The sequence below is a fragment of the Nyctereutes procyonoides genome, unplaced genomic scaffold (genome assembly GCF_905146905.1).
Source record: "Nyctereutes procyonoides isolate TBG_1078 unplaced genomic scaffold, NYPRO_anot_genome, whole genome shotgun sequence".
Taxonomy (NCBI): Eukaryota; Metazoa; Chordata; class Mammalia; order Carnivora; family Canidae; genus Nyctereutes; species Nyctereutes procyonoides.
The window spans coordinates 7,812,870-7,829,719 of NW_026575120.1; the positions used below are offsets into that span (position 1 = coordinate 7,812,870).

The 16,850-nt window shown below is 39.9% G+C and overlaps 2 protein-coding genes and 1 non-coding gene across 5 annotated transcripts in view; 2 read left to right on the top strand and 1 right to left on the bottom strand.

Annotated features, from left to right (window-relative positions):
- Window positions 1-16,850, top strand: part of UBXN8 (UBX domain protein 8) — a 101,992-nt gene that overhangs the window by 7,240 nt on the left and 77,902 nt on the right. For all 3 annotated transcript variants that reach the window (XM_055334677.1, XM_055334679.1, XM_055334678.1), the window contains one exon: window positions 4,863-4,934. The gene's annotated coding sequence lies outside the window, so the exon portion shown is untranslated. The remainder of the gene's footprint in view (window positions 1-4,862; window positions 4,935-16,850) is intronic.
- The window catches only part of GSR (glutathione-disulfide reductase), a 49,031-nt gene continuing 35,765 nt past the window's right edge, over window positions 3,585-16,850 (bottom strand). The window contains 6 exon segments of the mRNA XM_055334671.1: window positions 3,585-5,053; window positions 6,967-7,100; window positions 8,733-8,864; window positions 11,720-11,831; window positions 15,305-15,463; window positions 16,490-16,576. Coding sequence (XP_055190646.1) covers window positions 4,904-5,053; window positions 6,967-7,100; window positions 8,733-8,864; window positions 11,720-11,831; window positions 15,305-15,463; window positions 16,490-16,576 — 774 coding nt within the window. The 3' untranslated portion in view covers window positions 3,585-4,903.
- On the top strand, window positions 11,041-11,113 carry TRNAD-AUC (transfer RNA aspartic acid (anticodon AUC)). The gene has a single exon. It is a non-coding gene; the product is annotated as a tRNA-Asp (tRNA).

Here is a 16,850-nt window from a genome sequence, read left to right on the forward strand (position 1 = left end):
TGCTCATCCTTCTGCCCCTCACCCTTGTGCTCTCCCTCCTACCCCCTATTTCTTTGCATCACTGGTTTCTGAGTAGTCAGGGGCAGATACATCTGATTGCTCAAGACTATGTCATGTGCCTTCTCTGTAGCAGCAAGGGAGCCGGGGAAGCATGCATCTGGCACTTTCAGGTTTATGTGGAGAGATAGGCTTTGTTTCTGAGACTCATTAAAGTTTGGGCCCCAAACTTAAGGAATCTAGATGCTGAACAGCTAAAGAACAAATGTCCGCTACTACAACTTATAGATAAAGAACTTAAAATAGGGAGCATGCGGGTGGGGGTGCCTGGGTGACTCAATCGGGTAAGTGTCTGCCTTTGGCTCAGGTCATGATCCCAGGGTCCTGGAGTTGGCTCCCTCCTCTGTGTGGAGTCTGCTTCTCATTCTCCCTCTGTCCCTTCCCCTCTCGTATGTGCTCACTCTCTCAAATGTCAATAAAATCTTTTAAAAAGGAGGAATTATTTCCATAAAAATTTCAAGTCTGGATACAACCAAGCCCTTGCATCCAACACTTTTCTACCTTTTGACACTGCCCCAACACATTAAATAGCACTTAAAACATACTACACAGGGACGTCTGGGTGGCTCAGTGGTTTAGCGCCTGCCTTCAGCCCAGGGCCTGATCCTGGAGACTGGGACCGAGTCCCATATCAGGCTCCCTGCATGGAGCCTGCTTCTCTCTCTGCCTGTGTCTCTGCCTCTGTCTTTCTCTCTGTGTCTCTCATGAATAAATAAATAAAATCTTCAAAATAAATAAATAATAAAAACACCTTAAGAAAACATACTACACAGAATACAGAAATGACTATATAATCACTTACCTTTAAAACACTGATCTTCACTTAAGAATCAACGTGCTAAAATACTGTACCAATGGCAATAAAGAGTATTTCTGAGTTAGGCACAATGAAAACCATCTTCTGTATCCATCTCTAACAGCTCTTCATCTACATCTACGAGGTCAGATTCATAGAATGGGAAAAACCTGTTGAAGACCTGAACACCCAGCCTATAATTTTTCAAAAAAGTAAAGGATAAGAATGTTGGCCTTTTCTACTACTTTAGTGTCAAAAATCACACAGTAATACGCGTTTGCCTTCTTGCAGCAAAAGTTGCTACAGGATATACTAGGAACAATACTGTGAAACTCAATACTGAGACTATAAAACTGATTGATGTTAAGTGTAAAATGACCAGGTGAACACGTACTGCAGACCCACTATGTGACTACAGTCCTACTATAAGGCAGGGTGTTATGGAAATATATAATACATAAAACTACTATAGAAGTACTATAGAAGTCTTCACAAAGATGGTTTAAGGTAAGCCTTGTAAACTAAGTTGGTAGGTGTGTGATTAAAGATGGACAAACTCTACCACACCTTCAACTGAAAGGTGAAGTCCGATTCACTTCCTCAAAAATCTGGGCTGGCCTTAGTGATTTGCTTAACCAATAGCATGTGGCACAGGTGATGTTCTAGAACTTCTGAGGTTGGATCATAAGGCTTGCAGCATCTGTGTAGGAATCTTGAAAACAATCTCTGAGAGCCCTGAGCTTCCATGTAAATCTACCAACTTTTAAGACTGCTAGGCTGGGAAAATCTACATATAGGCAACTCAGTTCACAGTCCCAGGTAAGGCCAGTCTTCTAATCAGTCATCCTTGTCTAAGTGCCAGATGAAAGAATGATGATTTTAGAATCTCTAGACCAGCCCCTTTGCCATTTGAGTACCAACAAATGATCTTTGCCAACAGCAACAGAAGAGTCATCCTTGCAAGCTGAGTCTTGCTCCTATTCCTGACCCTCAAAATTGCAATACATTAAAAAAAAAATTGCTATAAGGCATTAAGCTTTCAGGAAGTTTGTTATGGAGCAACACATAACCAGAACATCAGATAAATAAGTGGGGAAGAACATTCTACATAAAACCAACATCCACTCTAATGCTCCAACCAAATTGAACTCTATCATTCTCATATGTACTTTGCCCAGTTCTGCCTCACTGCACCTTCAACATGTTCTGGTCTTCTCCACAATCCCAAATTCCACACCCTATATAATCTCTTCTTCATGCCCTTTAGTTTTCCCAGCAAAATGGTACTTTCTGCCTCTTAATTTGCATACTTCTACCTCTTCCAATAATGCTTAGAGTGGCACTGTCCTGTTTTTCTACAATGGTACAAATTAATGCCTGTGGTTCCAGTTAATTAATAGTGCCCCCCCTTTCACTCCCAACGGTGTCCTATTCTAGGCAATAGATCATATGGTCACCCTGTGACTAGCACACTGTTTTGAATGAGTTATTAATGTAGAATTTTATCTCTAATTTCTAGACTTGAAAATACAGTTGATCCTTGAACAATGGGTTGAGGGGGTTATGGGCATCAATTCCCCCATGTAGTAAAACACCTGAATAACTTGACTCCCCATCAACTGAACTGCTAATAGCCTATGGTTGGCTGGAAGCCTTACTGATAACCTAAACAGTTGATTAACACATTATTTTGTATGTTGTATGTATTATATACTGCATTATTACAATAAAATAAGCTAGAGGGGTGTCTGACTGGCTGAGTCAGTAGAGCAGGAGACCTTGTGACTTTTGATCTTGGGGTCATGAGTTCAAGCCCTATACTGGGTGTAGAGCTCACTAAAAAACAAACAGATAAAACAAAATGTTAAGAAAATCAAAAGGAAAATACATTTACAGTACTGTAAAATACCCACATATAAGTAGATCCACACGATTCAAACCTATATTGCTCAAGGGTCAACTGTACCACACCTTTCCCTCAGCAAATATCTACTGGGGACCAATAATGTGCCAGAGGTTATACAATGTGCTACCTTGTACAGCTTCACATTGCCCAGTGCTTTGTGTAACCAAGCCTGTGGTGCTAGATCAACTCACAGGTTAGACCCATTTGGGAACTGATAAGAATGAAGGCCACAACTTGGAAAGGGTTTTCTGTATGTTGGTTTACTACAGACCCAGTAAAAAGCAGTGCAAAGAACATTGAAGATAAAAAATATATGGTGTTACAGTGGATGTAACTAGGAGGGTGTCCCCTATTCTTTACAAAGTCACACCCGAAGTCTGGGCCCTATGCAGAATAAGAAACAAACCAGGTCAGCAGAGCCCAGAACCTTAGTCCACTACCTTTTAGGCTATTGGCAAAGAGACTCGGGGACGGTGAGGAGGGGATATCAGTCCATGCCCAGGTTTTTGGATCCTATTTTCTTGCTGCAACAGTTACATAATCTAGTTATTAACATAGCATTTTTTTTTCTGTTGACATTGGGCTTACTCAACAAGTCAGGACAGCGACCTGGCCATGGCTAACCAGAAAGACATTCAGTAAAAGCTCCGTGAAAAAAGTCAGTAGCACTATGTCACTAATGAAAACTATGGAAAAATGTAACTAACTTACCTAGTTGGTACAAGCTAATGGTAATAAAATGCTAAAAACTAAGTGATTTCTAAACTGTTCTTCCTTTTCAATCATTAACTCTGTTTATTTTTTTTTTAAGATTTTATTTATTTATTCATGAGAGACACAGAGGCAGAGACTTAGGCAGAGGGAGAAGCAGACTCCTTGTGGGAGCCCAATGTGGGACTCGATCCCAAGACCCCAAAGTCATGACCTGAGCCAAAGGCAGACACTCAACCACTGAGCCACCCAGGTGTCCCTAAATGTTTCTCTTGAATACTGCTCTCAATCTATAAAAATCCACCTCTCATAAGGCCTTAAGCCTACATAAGGTAGCTCACTATTAGCATGTAATCTCCAACATGAAATAGTCTTAGAAAATGAACTATTAGCTATAAATTCATAATAACAGGTTTTTTTGAAAGATTTTATTTATTTATTCATGAGAGGCAGAGAGAGAGAGAGAGAGAGGCAGAGACACAGGCAGAGGGAGAAGCAGGCTCCACGCAGGGAACCCGACGTGGGACTCTATCCTGGATCTCCAGGATCACACCCTGGGCTGAAGGCGGCGCTAAACTGCTGGGCCACCAGGGCTGCCCATAATAACAAATTTTATAAGAAGAAAAGGCTATGCTTTTATTTTCAGGTTTTTGGAAATAGTTTTCAGGAAAAAAAATGACAAGAACACATAAAAAATTGAAATCATTCATTGAACTATGAACTCTTAGCAGAGGAAGAGACTTTGAATTCTTCTCCTTCTGAAAGTAGAAACTACTTCCAAAATGTCCCTCACTTATGAGGCACACATCTTTTCCAAGTGTGATGTACTTCACTTCATAAAAGGAACACGATTTTTAATCATTTTAAACAAAAATAAAATAAAATAGGGAAGGTGGGTCTCTCATGTTATGCTTTTAGAAAAAGGTCACATCTTTGAAGCAGCTTTGCAATATGCAGAGCACAGTACTGGCTTCAAAAGTTAACATGACTGTGCACTTGCATTATCTAAATGTGAAGAGCTGTTGTCATCTTCATCTATAAAAATTAGCAAGTTAATTTCTTTCAAGTACTTTAATTACCTGTACTTCATATAGTCTTCTACCTGGGATAAGGCTGAAACAAAAACAAAATAGAACAAAACAAAACAAAAAAACAGCTAGCAAAGAGCTGTTAATAAGGAAAAAAACAAAACAAAACAAAACAACCACCTTTAAAATATTGATTACTGTGAGATGCAATCAAATGAAAATCAATCCTGGATGACAAAACAAATTTCTAATTACATAAGTTCTATTATGCACTGAAAATTTCCACTATCAGAATATTCTGATTACAACAAAGAGATACATAAAATGGGAACAGTGAGAAAACATGTTATTTGGTTCGTTTTAGGTCTACTGGTCCACCTGCTGGCCATACAAGTCTCTGGGTTTTCAACGAAGTGTGACCAGTTCTTCGGAAGAGGTAGGGTGAATAGCAACTGTGTTGTCAAAGTCAGCTTTGGTCGCTCCCATTTTTACCGCAACAGCAAAACCCTGCAGCATTTCATCACACCCAATTCCTTGCATATGGATCCCAACCACCTGGGGGTAAAGAGGAAAAATTCTTAAAAGTTTTTATTAGGTAGACTAATATATTTTTTATTCGTCATGCAAGATATGTGATATTTTAAAACCTCTAAAAAACCTGAATCTCTTATCTGGACATGGCATGCCACAGCCTACAAGGTGCTACGCAGGCAGTCCTGTGTCCATATATTTCCCGGCCCACCCCACACAACCCTCCCTGCTCAGGCTCACCTCATTCTGGCCCCACTGGCTTTTCTTCTGTCCTGAGTATTCACCATGCTCTATCCTTTGTACAAGCTGTTACCTGTCTGGGCAATTCTTCCTCCCCTTTGGAGTTAAAGCTCCTTCATTCTTCAGATGGCCATACTTGCCTTCCCAACCAAGTTAAATTGTTTATCATGTGATTTCTCAGCACCAATATTTCTCCATCATGACTCTATCACAACCACAATGTTCTGTTTATGTGGAGATGGAAAATTAGAGTCCCATCTTCCCTGCAGATTTTACTCTCTAGACAGAGGGGACCTGCCTACATTTGCTTCCCACTCTCGCCATACAACGAAGCAAAAGATGGTGCTCAGTCCATACATACTGGACAACTGCTTGAAGGACCACTAAGAGGCATTTGTTTCATATTGTATTTTCCAGTTAGGCTTCTTAATAATTTCAAAACTATGCTAATGTTCACCCCAGCAAATACCCTTAGCAAAGTTAGAAAGTATAAAATGTAGCTCAAGAATATTTTGTTTAAAAATAAATCAAGGGACACCTGGGTGGCTAAGTGGTTGAGTGTCTGTCTGCCTTTGGCTCAGGTGATCCTGTGGTCCTGAGATCGAGTCCTGCATCAGGCTCTGTCTATGTCTTTGCCTATCTGTGTCTCTCATGAATAAATAAATAAAACCTTAAAAAAAAAAAATCAGGGGCAGCCCAGGTGGCTCAGCCGTTTAGTGCTGCCTTTGGCCCAGGGCCTGATCCTGAAGACCTGGGATCGAGTTCCATGTCAGGCTCCCTGCGTGGAGCCTGCTTCTCCCTCTGCCTATGTCTCTGCCACTCTCTCTCTCTCTGTGTGTGTCTCACGAATAAATAAATATTTTTTTAAAAATAAATAAAATAAAATTCAAGAATAAGGGTGGCTGGGTGGCTTAGTGGGTTAAGCATCCACCTGCAGCTCAGGTCATGATCCTAGGGCACTGGATTTTTTTTTTTATAATTTTTTTTTAATTTTTATTTATTTATGATAGGCACACAGTGAGAGAGAGAGGCAGAGACATAGGCAGAGGGAGAAGCAGGCTCCATGCACCGGGAGCCCGACGTGGGATCCGATCCCGGGTCTCCAGGATCGTGCCCTGGGCCAAAGGCAGGCGCTAAACCACTGTGCCACCCAGGGATCCCAGGGCACTGGAATTGAGCAGAGTCATAAAGTCATGCTCCCTGCTAAGCAGGGAGTCTGCTTCTCCCTCTCTTGCCCCTCTGCCCACTTGTGCGCTTACACTCACTACTCTCTCTCTCCCAAATAAATAAATAAAAATCTTAAAAAAAAAAATAAATCAAGAATATACTACTGAATGCTACACTTACAGTGGTGGGGGTAGAATGGAGCAGAGGGAGAGAGAGAAGCAGATTCCCTGCTGAGCAGGGAGCCCAACGTAGGACTTAATCCTAGGGCCCTGAGATCATGACCTGAGCCAAAGGCAGACACTTAATTGACCAAGCCACCCCAGGTGCCCCTGGAACCTTCTTTCTATATGAATTATTACAAAGAACTCTAATATATGTAGGCAGATAAAAGTGGGACTGCACTAGTTGAAACAGAGAAGGCTTAACTCCTTACTTGGTCTCTCTACCCCACACCTCACCAAAATACCCCCCCACACACAATCCCTGCCAAGTCTGAAGATATCCTTTAGTTTCCCACATTTTTCCCATACCTTTTCCTCCATGGTGGCACAAACCATTTTCATCACACATTTTGTTTTTCTTTTGGTAACTGCATGATACATTGGGGTAAAGGTGGTTGAATAGGTCTTCACATTTTCTTTTCCATATTTATAAATGGCCTCATCTATAATGCACAGGGAAAAAAGTATCTGTCAAAAACCTAAACAATTCCACTGAGCTATTGAAGAGATGGCCAGAAATATATAACCTGAGTCAAATCAGGAGGAAATATCAAACAAAACTACAAGGATCCTGGGACATTCTATAACATAAATGCCAATATCATGAAAGATGAAAGAAAAGCTAAGGAATTTTGTCTCTCAAATTAAACCAAAGAGGTATGAAAACTAAATACAATGCATCCCCTGGACTGAATCCTGGCCCTGGGGGAAAAAGTGTTAAATGACATTATTTGAGGGGCACTTGGCTGGCTCAGTCAGTGAAGCATATGACTTGATCTTGGGTTTGTGTACATTGGGTACAGAGATTACTTAAAAAAAAAAAATGGAAAGGAAAGAAAAATGATATTTGAGATAACTGGCAAAATGTGAATAAGATCTAAAGTTTGGATAATTTTGTATCAATTTACTTCTTTTTTAATAACTTTTTTTGTAAACTGAAGTATAACTGACATACAATATTGTTAGCTTCAGGTGTGCAACATACTGATTTGACAATCATAAACATTACAAAATGCTCACCATGATTAAGTGTAGTCACCATCTGTCAGCATACAAAGTTATTATAATATTAATAACTATATTCTCTATGCTGTGTTCTTCATTCCCATGACTTATTTATTTTATAAATCGAGGTCTTTACCTTCTACTTCCCCTTACCTATCTTGTCTATCCCTACATCCAATTTTATATCAATTTAAATGCTATCCATTTGAAAATTGTGGCTTGCTTATGTAAAGGAATGGCCTTGTTCCCCAGAAATAGATACTGGTGTGCGTGTGTGTGTGTGTGTGTATAGAGAAAAACTATGGTATAGCAAAAATGTTATAGATACACAGGAGTCCTTTGTACTATAATAGTCTCCTCTTATCCACCGGGAAAACATTCAGGGATTCCCAGTGGATGCCTGAAACGGTGTATAATATCAAAGCCTATGTATATAAATTTTTCCTATACATATATACCTATGATAAAGTTTAATTTATAAATTAGGCACAGTAGATTAACAATAGATAATAAAACAAGTAGATTAACAATAGATAATAAAACAAAAACAATGCACAATAAAAGTTACATGAATGTGGTCTCTCTCAAAATACCTTACCATACTTACTCGCCCTTCTTCCTGTGATGACATGAGATGATAAAATGCCTATGTGATGAGATGAAGTGAGGCAGTGATGTAGACACTGTGACCTAGCATTAGGCTACTATTGAGAGTAAGTCAGGAGGATCATCTTCCAAGACCACTGTTGGCCATGGGTAACAAAACCATGGAAAGTGAAGCCACAGATAAAGGGAACTACTATATTTTTGCAACTTTTCTTTAAACTTGAAATTAGTTCAAATAGAAAAAGCTTAAAAAAAAAAAAAAGGGCAGAGACACACAGGGCAGTGTGAGGAAAAGGAATTCTATTCCCCAAGTGTTAGCAGTTAGGGAGAAAACTGGAATTGTGAGAAGAGGCCAACCAGGAAGGAGTGTAGCTTAGGGGGTGAAGATAGATTTAGTCAGTAACTTCCCCCTGCATTTGGGGGAAGACAGAAACTATAAATTACCCATGTTTTTAAATACCTACCTTCTGTGAGTCCCACTGTCCCAATCGGGGGGTGGCTGAAGACGACTGTAGGGATGTTGTCATAGTCTAATTTGGAATCTTCTTTGCATTCAAAAAGTCTATGGGCAAGTTTTCGGCCAGCAGCTATGGCAACTACAAACATAATTTATTTATTTATCTATCTATCTATCTATCTATCTATCTATCTATCTATCTATTTATTTATTTATTTATTTATTATTTTTTTTTTTTTACAAACATAATTTTAAATCAGTGTTTCAGTTTATTACTCAACTTTAAAACTACCAGATGGTTCCACTAACCATTTCCTCATCTGGCTCAATGTACTACTTTTGCCAAAGTTTCATGCTCATGTTCATTATAGTATCTATGTCAATATAATGAAGACATAACAATGCCTTAGTTAACAATTCAAAACTACCAGCTTTGGCAGCCCTGGTGGCTCAGCGGTTTAGTGCCGCCTTCAGCCCAGGGTCTGATCCTGGAGACCCCGGATCGAGTCCCACGTCAGGCTCACTGCATGGAGCCTGCTTCTCCCTCTGCCTGTGTCTCTGCCCCACCCCACCCCACCCTCTCAGGAATAAATAAATAAAATATTTTTTAAAAAAATACTAGCTTATATAAATTCTGTAAATTCTCTCAGGGCAAAAAAAAAAGGGGGGGGGATATGTTTACTAGTTCCTGATCATCTAGCAGTTACCTAATTAGAGTATTAGCCTTTTGATACAATATTAATGAAGCAAACTATTTTAGTTTTGAGCAACTTCATTTGTACTTTTATAACCTCTACTTTTTTTTTTCTTTTAATTCCATAGAAGGCCCCCAGCCTCAGCCTCTCTGTCAGGTTATATCGTGACTCCTCTTCTCTGGCTGGTTCCGACAGATTAGGGCTCTGGTTGATAAGGATAAAGACCACAATCCTGGATGGTGAATGACACATTCTACCTTGCTGTCCAAGGGGACTTCTGATGACCATGGTTCTCAGACAATCACGTTATAAACACATAGTCATATTGCTACGGACTTGACAGAGTATTTTTTTTTTTAAGCAGGCTCCACCCAGTGTGGAGCCCAATAGGGAGCTTTAACTCATGACCCTGAGATCAAGGTCTGAACTGAGATTAAGAGTTAGATGCTTAATTGATGGAGCCACACAGGTGCTCTCAGATTTTTTTAAGTTTATTTTTTATTTTTTTAAAGATTTTATTTATTTATTCATGAGAATACACAGAGAGGAGAGAGAGAGAGAGAGGCAGAGACACAGGCAGAGGGAGAAGCAGGCTCCATGCAGGGAGCATGACGTGGGACTTGATTCTGCGACTCCAGGATCACGCCCTGGGCTGAAGGCGGCGCTAAACCGCTGAGCCACCCGGGCTGCCCGAGTTGTTTTGTTTTTTTTTTTAAAGATTTTTATTTATTTATTCATGAGAGACACAGAGAGTGTGAGAGGCAGAGACACAGGCAGAGGGAGAAGCAGGCTCCACACAGGGAGCCCGATGCAGGACTCGATCCCGGGTCTCCAGGATCACACCCTGGGCTGAAGGCAGCGCTAAACCGCTGAGCCACCCGGGCTCCCCAGTTTTATTTTTTAAAATTATTTTTACTTCTCATTTTTTTTAAAGTTTATTCTCCTTAGCCTGTTTTCATCTTGTACACAGAAAAAAATGCCTACATTCAGTAAAAGCACCAGTTATTAATTTTGTTGATTTCAGGGAAGCCCTGGTGGCTTAGTGGTTTAGCACTGCCTTTGGCCCAGGGTGTGATCCTGGAGACCAGAAATCCAGAACCACATCAGGCTCCCTGCTTGGAGCCTGCTTCTCCCTCTGCCTGTGTCTCTGCCTCTCCCTGTGTGTGTGTGTCTCTCATAAACAAATAAAATCTTTAAAAAAAAATTTTTGTTGATTTCAAAATGACAGTTTTTTCCCAAAATAAGGTATCAAAAGGATACATAAGAAATTTTTTTCACTTTGATAACATTTTTGACTCTTAGATTATGTTATCAAGTTTTTGAAATGTTGCTTGTTATTTTGCTACTGTTAAAAGAACTTCCTGAAGGAGCTAAAAGGCTTTGGGTGTGGGACTGGGGGGAGTTTCCATTCTGAGGAAAGACCCACGGCCATTTTAGAAAGGCTGGTGACATACGTACCACAGGGGTACAGAGTGAAAGCAGATGGAGTGATGACAGTAATAAAAGTGGGACAAAGAGCTTGAAATGGTGCCAGTTAACTCAGAAAGTAGATTGAGGTATAGGATTAGGGGAGATAGGTCAATCTCAGTCGTTATCAAATAACGACTAAATAATCAGGGCACCTGGCTGGCTCATCTGGTAGAGTGTGTGACTATCAATCTCAGGATCATGAGTTCAAGCCTCATGTTGGGCATGGAGCCTACTTAAAAAAAAAAACAAATTAAAAAATATGTATATACAAATAAAAATTAAAATCTTCCAAAAAATAGACTAAATAATCATATAAGAAGGCCACTCTAAATTACTTCTTTCTGGGACACCTTGGTGGCTCAGTGATTGAGCGCCTGCCTTTGGCCCAGGGTGTGATCCTGGAGACCCGGAATCAAGTCCCACATCAGGCTCCCTGCATGGAACCTGCTTCTGTCTCTGCCTCTCTGTGTCTCTCATGAATAAATAAATAAAAATATTTTTAAAAATAATAAATTATTCTTTCCAAAGCCACTTCCTTCCACTGTCACCATATGTAACTCAGATTCCATCTTACAGCAATCTTCAGAAGATGATCATATCATCTCTCTAACAATCTCAGTCTTCACTAAAGCATTTTAAAGGCCTTCTAAGGAAAAATTAATATTATTCAGAAAACATCAGGTACCAAGCTATTTCAATACATTGTTATTCTGACAACAGTAAGACACTCATCCTTTCCACTCTGCTTAAGCTGATCTGACTGTGAAAAAAGCTGAATGGTTTTATATGACACACAGAGCCTCTCTTACCCAAGAAAAAGACACAGTACCTGGAGTGAGAAGAGCTTTTCCACACACGTCCCCAACTGCATAGATGCCTTTCACGCTGGTATTCTGGAATTCATCTACTATGATATGACCTTTGTCATCAGTTTGAATCCCCTAAAAAAGTGAAAGGCTGTTATGTCAGTATTTGATATATCTAGGAAAAAATGACAGATCAAATTCCTGGATCTTCATTTCAAGAACCTCTTCAGCCTGAATCTTTAAAAACCACAACACTCAAGCACAAGATAAAAAAACATCTTAACAAGTTGACAAGTTCATGTCTTTTGCTTAGTTTAAAAGGTATTTTATCCAATTTTGAGATATTTAACAGGACTTGCCTTTGCTATACAAATCAACTCACCAGGGAAACATGAAAAGGAAACACTCAACTATCAGATGTGCTATTTCTATCACTGTGGAGTCCACCAAAGATAGTGCTTTCAAACTTTTTCGACTGAAAGGGGCGCCTGGGTGATTCAGTCGTTTAAGCGTCTGACTCTTGGTTTCGCCTCAGGTCAAGATCTGCCTATTGAGGGATTGAGCTCTGGGTCAGACTCTACACTCAGCATGGAGTCGGCTTTGGATTCTCTCTCTCTTCCCTTCCTCTCTCTCTCTCTCTCTCAAATAAATAAATAAAATATTTTTTTTAAAACCCACAAAAACATTAAAAAAAAAACTTTTTCCACTGAAGTACTCCTCTGGCAGCTAACTCACATGCTAACTCATAACTTAGCGGGGACAACCTGAAGCAATCATTAAAAGCAGGTTTCTTTGAGGCTTACCATTTTAATTTTAAAAATCCAAGGAAATATGGTATTCTCTCTAAAACATACTGATGTTTTCTTTACCAAAATTTTTTCCTGAGGCCAATGTTTGCTCCAAAAAGATGTGCCATGATTACATTGTGGCTTTGCAGATTCCATGTGTATAAACTCCCATGTGAGAAGACAGAGAGTAGAAATAGGTAGCACAGCGGTTAAGAATACAGCCTTTGGAAGGAGAGAGGCCTAGGTTCAAAACCCAGCTCTGCCACTTACTAGCTATGCCTATACTAGCTAGTATAGGCTTGTATAACTGCCGATTTATCAACAAATACTTAAGCTTCTAGTACAAATGAGGCATTAACCTACTCACTCTAAATAGTGATAAATAATACAGATATCCTGCCTAGCCAATAGAATTACAGTCTGGTGGGCTGTTTATTATCTATGTGCTTTCTTCATCCTTAGACCTCAAAGAGTTGTTGACAGGATTAAAGTAGGTTAGTGGGTGTTATTCTGTATGTTGGTAAATTGAACACCAATAAAAATTAATTTATTAAAAAAAAAGTAGGTTAGTAATATGTTGACAAGACCTACACATGGTAATAATTCCATTTGCATCATACAAAATTTATATTGTATGAGTCCCGCGTCGGGCTCCCTGTGTGGAGCCTGCTTCTCCCTCTGCCTGTGCCTCTCTCCCTCTCTCTCTGTGAATCGATTTTATTTATTTATTCACGAGAGACACACACAGAGAGAGAGGCAGAGACACAGGCAGAGGGAGAAGCAGGCTCCATGCAGGGAGCCTGATATGGGATTTGATCCCGGGACTCCAGGATCACACCCTGGGCTGAAGGCAGGCTCCAACCGCTGAGCCACCTGGGGATCCCTACAAATATATTTTAACATTGAATAAGACTTAAAACTTTTATCTCATTTTTAAAAGATTCAGCAAATATAATTGAAAATTAGACCTGGGGCACCTGGGTGGCTCAGCGGTTAAGTATCTGCCTTTGGCTCAAGTCATGATCCTGGGGTCCTGGGATCGAGTTTTGCATTGGGCTCCCTAAGAGGAGCCTGCTTCTTCCTCTATGTCTCTGCTTGCTTCTCTGTGTCACTCATAAATAAATAAAATCTTAAAAAAAAAAAAGAAAAGAAAACTAGACCTACCAAAGCCTATATCTGTACAATGACAAAGTTATCTCTTGAAAAGTGAAAATCTGGATGACTAGTTTTTTAATTTTTTTTTTTTATTTCTTTATTATAGTCACAGAGAGAGAGAGAGAGAGAGAGGGGGGCAGAGACACAGGCAGAGGGAGAAGCAGGCTCCATGCACCGGGAGCCCGACGTGGGACTCGACCCCGGGTCTCCAGGATCGCGCCCTGGGCCAAAGGCAGGCGCCAAACCGCTGCGCCACCCAGGGATCCCCGATGACTAGTTTTTTAATAGGAAAATAGATATCAAGTTTTATTAAATTTCACCAAATATTAAGATTAAAAACAAGAAAAACATCTCCCTGGATATTTTGCTTTTTTAAAATGCTGAAAAATACCTTTAATGAAATGAAAAAATAATCCACACAATAATGAATATTACTTAGAACAAATCAAAATGTTACACACTGCTCAAGAAGTTCCATCAAATATGTAAACCTCAAACATAAAATAATTCTATTATCACTTGTAGAGTAGTATAGTGTATCAGGAAAATCATCATTAACAACAGTAGATGGTTAACGTGGATTGAGTTCATATTATAAGCCAGCATCTAAACTAATTACTTTGCATGTACTTTCTCATCATCTACTGTAGCCTATAAGCCAGTGAGACAAGTACTATTTTTATTCCTGTACTTATATGAAGCAATTGAAACTTAACAGTAATTAAGCTGATTGCTTAAGGCCATGCAACTGGTAAGTAACAGAACTAAGATTCAAAATTGGATCAAACTCTGGGATCTGGACCCCAAGCTACTACAGTAGAATTTCTTTCAAAATTCAAAAGAACAGGGCGGCCCGGTGGCTCAGCGGTTTAGCGCCGCCTTCAGCCCAGAGCCAGATCCTGGAGACCCAGAATTAAGTCCCGCGTCGGGCTCCCTGTGTGGAGCCTGCTTCTCCCTCTGCCTGTGCCTGTGTCTCTCTCCCTCTCTCTCTGTGGATCTATCATGATTAAATAAATAAAATCTTAAAAAAAATTTTTTTCAAAAGAACAGGGGGACCTGGGTGGCTCAGTCAGTTAAGCATCTGCCTCTGGCTCAGGTGAGGATCCCCAGGGTCCTGGGATCAAGCCCCACATCAGGCTCTCTGCTCACAAGAAGCCTGCTTCTCCCTCTCCTCCCTGCCCATTCTCTCTCTCAAATAAATACATTTTAAAAAATTTTAAGAGAACTAAGGATGTTAATCGTAACACTGGTAGATCAGCTTCACATTCATTTCTATCCCCAAGTGCTCCAAATGTCCAGGATGATTGACACACCTCCAGCAATCGAGATTAAAGCTGCAGATGATAAGGAATAATTACAGGACTTTAAAAAGACAAGTATCCTTGTAAAAAGGAAACCTGTAAGGAAGAGGCTAGTCAGGGCACTGCTGGACAATCTAGATTTGAGGTGCAAAGACTTGATTTAGAGTGACCACACTAAACAGGGAAAATCGTTTTATTGTGTTTTTAATTTCAAAGAAATAATGGGATTTGATGACAAACTAGATGCATGAAATAAAAAGAAAAAAATCTAACAGAACTCACCAAAGTTTAGGGGGCTAAGGGGTGGGGAACACAGGAATGCTAACAGATTCAAGAATGTTTTGGTTAGATCAAGTCAGCTTACCACTTTGTCTAAATTCAGGCCACTGGAGTTTGGGTCCCGCCCAATGGCCCATAGCAGGCAGTCAACATCTGGAATTGTGGTCAAGGTGGGTTTCCTACCAGGAGCTGAAGTAATCATGCACAGTTCCAAGCCTGAGGATGTCTTTTTAACTTCCTTGACCTATTGGCAAATAAAATGTGTTAATTTGGGGAAAGGGAGAGAAGGTGGAGAACAAAGAAGAAATCAGAATTCTTAACATTTAAAAAACCTTCACCAAATCCTATATGTGGAGATCCTTCGTGCTGACATATTCACTTTTACCCAAAGGACACTAACACTCTTAGGAGCTGAGACCATTTCCTAGGTTGCCCTAAATCATCCACCCAATGGCCAGAAATGTCTGCTTGTGTCAACACCTTACTGCTTCAGCCTAAAAGCAAGTTTTTTAAACTGTGCTTCTTAAAAACCACAATAAAATTTAAGTTACAAATATAAGCACAGTGATAGGTGACTGGAGTATAGGAAGGAAATGGGCTGTAGGAACATCGCTAGGAAACTTGCTCATACCTCAAAATCGATACTTCTCCTGGATGTTCTAAATCAGAAGAGGGAGGGGATGAGAATTGGGTCAGAAGAGTTGGGTGCACACAGCTTGGTGAAGATCCCAAGGGGTTCTGACCCCAATACTAGGTTAGCACTTTTACATTCACAAAGCAACTTCACATTTGTTATTTTACTTGATAAGGCCATTGCTGAGGGTGCGGTTATTACAAGCCTATTATTACTCCAAGACAATTCTGAAATTTAGTGATTCCCTAGTACTCTGTAATTCAGCTCCAGTGGCCTGTAATTCTGTCCATTTGCAGACTCAAAAGGGTATACTTTAAAAATAGATTTCACAATATTATTTCCTGAAAAATAACCATGTTCAATAAGGCACTTGAGCACAAAACATGAGTTTTATTTCTAACTAAATTCAATTACCAGATTTCTATTCTTTTATACCTTGTTTTTACCATATATTGAGAAATATAGCTTCTTAGGATAAAGAAAAGAACTGGTAATACTCTAGAAAGCAATACAATGACTGGGGTAGACACGGTGTTTGTGTTTATGAAACACCCAGGTAGAAACCAAAAGCAGAAAGTATGGTTCAGGACACTCAGATGATGAAGAGTGGTAAGCATGCCCCAGGCTCGGCCATACCTGTGAGTACTTCAGGACCTCTATGCCGGAATTCTCCAGCTCTTCAGTGCAGTTTGAACTGATAATGGAGTCAAAATTTCTAAGTACCTGTATATAAACAGAGACACCTGAGGGATGAGTGATGGAAAAGGAATAAAACTTGATTGAAGATAGGTTATAAACTTGGGGGCCAAATATTAGCATCCTCCCTCCTCTCTCTTCCTTCATTCATGGCTATATTGTAAGTGGAGTTTTAATCTATTTTCCTACATCACCACCAATGTCTGTATTAGGTCTGATTTCAGCAACTCCAGTTTTAAAGTTAAATAGACAGGCAACCTTCAGGCTTCTACTCTCTTCACCATGCTTGCGTCCTTTTTCT